Consider the following 3252-nt stretch of genomic DNA (forward strand, 5'->3'; position numbering starts at 1 on the left):
CATTTTGGACAAAAATAACCCCAGTTAATTACATTTTCTATTGTTTAAGTGATTTTAAAATTTAAATTTTCTTTAACTTTTTATTTACATCTCAATTTTTTGTAAAATTTATATTTTAGAATTCTATTAATAAGATTTTTCAAACAGGATCTAGTAATATGAAATTTTGAAAAAAAAAATTATAAAATTATATTGTGTTCATTGTTACGTCAAAGTGAATTTTTTTGGACTTTGTACAATGTGAAATTTCACTCAAAGATAGAGAAAAACACAGTAGCAGAGAAAATTTTGTATTTCAATACAAAGAAAAACACCGAAATACAGAGAAAATTCAATTTTAACATAGAGAAAAACAGAAACAAATAAATTTTGTGTTTTAACATAAAGAAAAACACAGAGACACAGAGAAAATAAGAGAGAGAGAGGAGATTTAAAACTCCTACATCAAATTTGTGCACAAATCGACAACAATAAAATGAATAGACTGGAGAAAAAGTAAAACATGTTATATTTATGCATTAATCGGGATGAGAGACTGTCAACGATAGTGAACGATGGTGGTAGATGTAGTTAAAAGGGAGAAAAAGAATAAATGTCGGTGGATGTGAAGACGGCGTTGAAGATATAATAGAAGTGGTACCAGAGATAGATCGTGAAGAGAGAGAGAGAGTTGGTGAAAATTTAGAGAAAAAATTAAAATTTCTAGGATTAAAAGAGCATTTTGGTCATGTATGTCAAAATTTGTCCTTCTCCTTCTAAATTTTAAATCTTAGGGACCTTAGTTACCAACTTAATTCGCATTATCCTTAAACCCTTACACAAACATATATGGAGGACGTCTCCTAATTTTTCAAATTAAAAACTGTAGAGGCCGAATAAATTCAGTTAGGGAGGCCAAGGAATTTGATCAACGTTTGGCCAAAGTAATTCGGCCTTGACCAAGGGCTGATAAAGCCGAATAAGTATAAAGAGCCAAACAGGAGCCAACACTTAACAAGAAGGCCGACTAGGTACCTACGTGCGAGATCAAGGGTGAGACTGACCCTCGAGCCCAGAGGTAATATAAAAATGGAGGAATGTCATCTAAAGCAGGTATGTGAGAAGAGAATAAGTAACTTGAAATAGAAGTAAACTAGAGAGAATTCTAACTTATCTGTCAAAGTGCTAATTCTGGCAACCCCGACCGAAGTGTTCATCCCTTTTTCAAATAACAATCAGAGGATCAAAGACGCCTGATTGGATTATGGAGTATTGCCAAACCACTTCTCCACATTGGTGTCATCTGTGGGAATATTTAAGTGCATCCATGGCGGGCATAACAAATGATCCTTTGGTAGTTGCTGATGACATTACGCCAAGAGATGACATTACTCCAAGAAACATGCTTGGACCGGAGAATATCATCGCGCGATGGGCCCTAAACTTCGACCCAGCAGCTCAGATTACACCCTCAACCTCTGTGCAAGAGACTATGCAGACAATCATGGATCAAGCAAAGAGAATGAATAGTGTTTAGAAGATATGATGGCTGAAAACGAGCATCTACGCTAGGAATTAGCCCTGGAGCTAGCCAAATCCCAGCAGGCCGCATGCCCTGATCGGGGTCGATCCCCAGGAAAGAAGGATGATCAACGACGTCGACCTTGGAAACACGATAATGGCAGTGATTTTGACTCACCGTCCTAGGAACCCAAAAAGAAGGGACGAGTTAATATATCCAGCTCATCTGAAGGAAGTCCGTACGTACGACACAGGCGAGGGAAAAGAAGTGATGATTCGGATGAAAAAGATAGGCATGACCCTTTCGTGCAACGCATCGCAAGGGCTGTGCTGCCCAAGAAGAGACTTTCTGTGAGTATTCGGCGTGCTATTGGGAATGTTTCAATCTAGTGGATGATGCCTACAATGACTCCATGGCCATTATCGCCTTTAAGATGGAATTATATCCTGACAGTCCTCTTCGTAGTTTGTTGACCAGACAACCCCCCAAAATAGTTTGGGTGCTAATGAAGAAAGTTGAAGAATATTGTAAGGTGGAAGACGATGCCCTGTGGGTCAAGACTGGACAGAAAGTTGTTGGGTCGGCTCCATCCGGTCCCGTTTAGTAGATAAGCGTCATGCCATCAAGGAGCTCCGAACCTCGGACTTGGGCTAAACGAGATAAAAGGCGTGATTCGCACCGTTCAAGTGATCAGTGTTCACATCGATCAAACGAACAATATCAAGTGGATAGCAGGCGCACAAGACGTTCAGACAAGAAGTATACGGAGTTGGCAGAGCCGATCAATAAGATCTTATCCAAAGTCAAACATCACCCATTCTTTAAATGGCTGTCCAAAATGATGAGTCCTCTTGATAGAAGGAGAAAGGATAAGCGGTGCGAATATCACAAGGACCATGGCCACGATACCAACAGTTGTTATGCACTGAAGGATCACCTGGAAGAGTTGGTATAAGACGGCCGGCTGGCGTAATATGTTCAAAAGAACAATCCATCAAACACGGTAGCCCTACGGTCGGATTCACCACCATTCGGCATAATTCACATGATATACAGCCTACCTTCGTCAGTCGAGGTACATACAGTTCAGTTGCAACCTAGCCTATCCAAGCCGATCACACCAGCCAAACGGCTGCATGAAACTGGGATGATTAGCTTCGATGACACCGACCTAGATGGAGTAACTCTCCCTCACGTTGATCCCCTCATCGTGGAGCTATGCATGAACAAATTTACAGTTAAGCGTGTTCTCATCGATCAGGGAAGAACTTCGGAAATAATGTATTACAAGACGTTTGTTAAACTTGGCTTCTTTGATTTGGATTTGTTTCCGGACGATTACCCATTGTTCGACTTCAACGCCAACCTTGAGTATCCCTTGGGTAAGATCACACTACCAGTATGGGCGGGTACCAGATCAATAAATGTGGAATTTCTGGTCGTCAAACTCACGTCACTATATAATCTCATCATGGGAAGGACTTGGTTGCACACCATGTAGGCTGTGCCGAGCAGATACCATCAACTACTCTGTTTTCTGACTGAGTATGGCATCGAAGTAAACTCGAAGTAAACTAATTGGCACAGGCATGCTATCTTATTGTTGCTACAAGGAGGCCAAAGGAACTAGAAGTAAACTCGATTGAAGTACCAGACCAAAAGAGCCTCGAAGAAACTTAGAAAATCCCCAGCGAAAAAGCAACTGAAGACCTTGATCGGATTAAAATCAATGGGAGCCCCGACAAATTCTT

The 3252-nt window shown here is 40.6% G+C and overlaps 1 protein-coding gene across 1 annotated transcript; it reads left to right on the plus strand.

Moving 5' to 3' along the window:
- Positions 1 to 2546: 2546 nt before the first annotated feature.
- On the plus strand, positions 2547 to 3002 carry LOC114284936 (uncharacterized). Its single transcript, XM_028227895.2, has one exon. It carries the CDS (start codon positions 2547 to 2549, stop codon positions 3000 to 3002), a length of 456 nt encoding a protein of 151 aa, XP_028083696.2.
- The last annotated feature ends 250 nt before the right edge of the window (positions 3003 to 3252 follow it).

Source organism: Camellia sinensis, chromosome 5 (assembly GCF_055761805.1).
Source record: "Camellia sinensis isolate YWXY chromosome 5, ASM5576180v1, whole genome shotgun sequence".
Taxonomy (NCBI): Eukaryota; Viridiplantae; Streptophyta; class Magnoliopsida; order Ericales; family Theaceae; genus Camellia; species Camellia sinensis.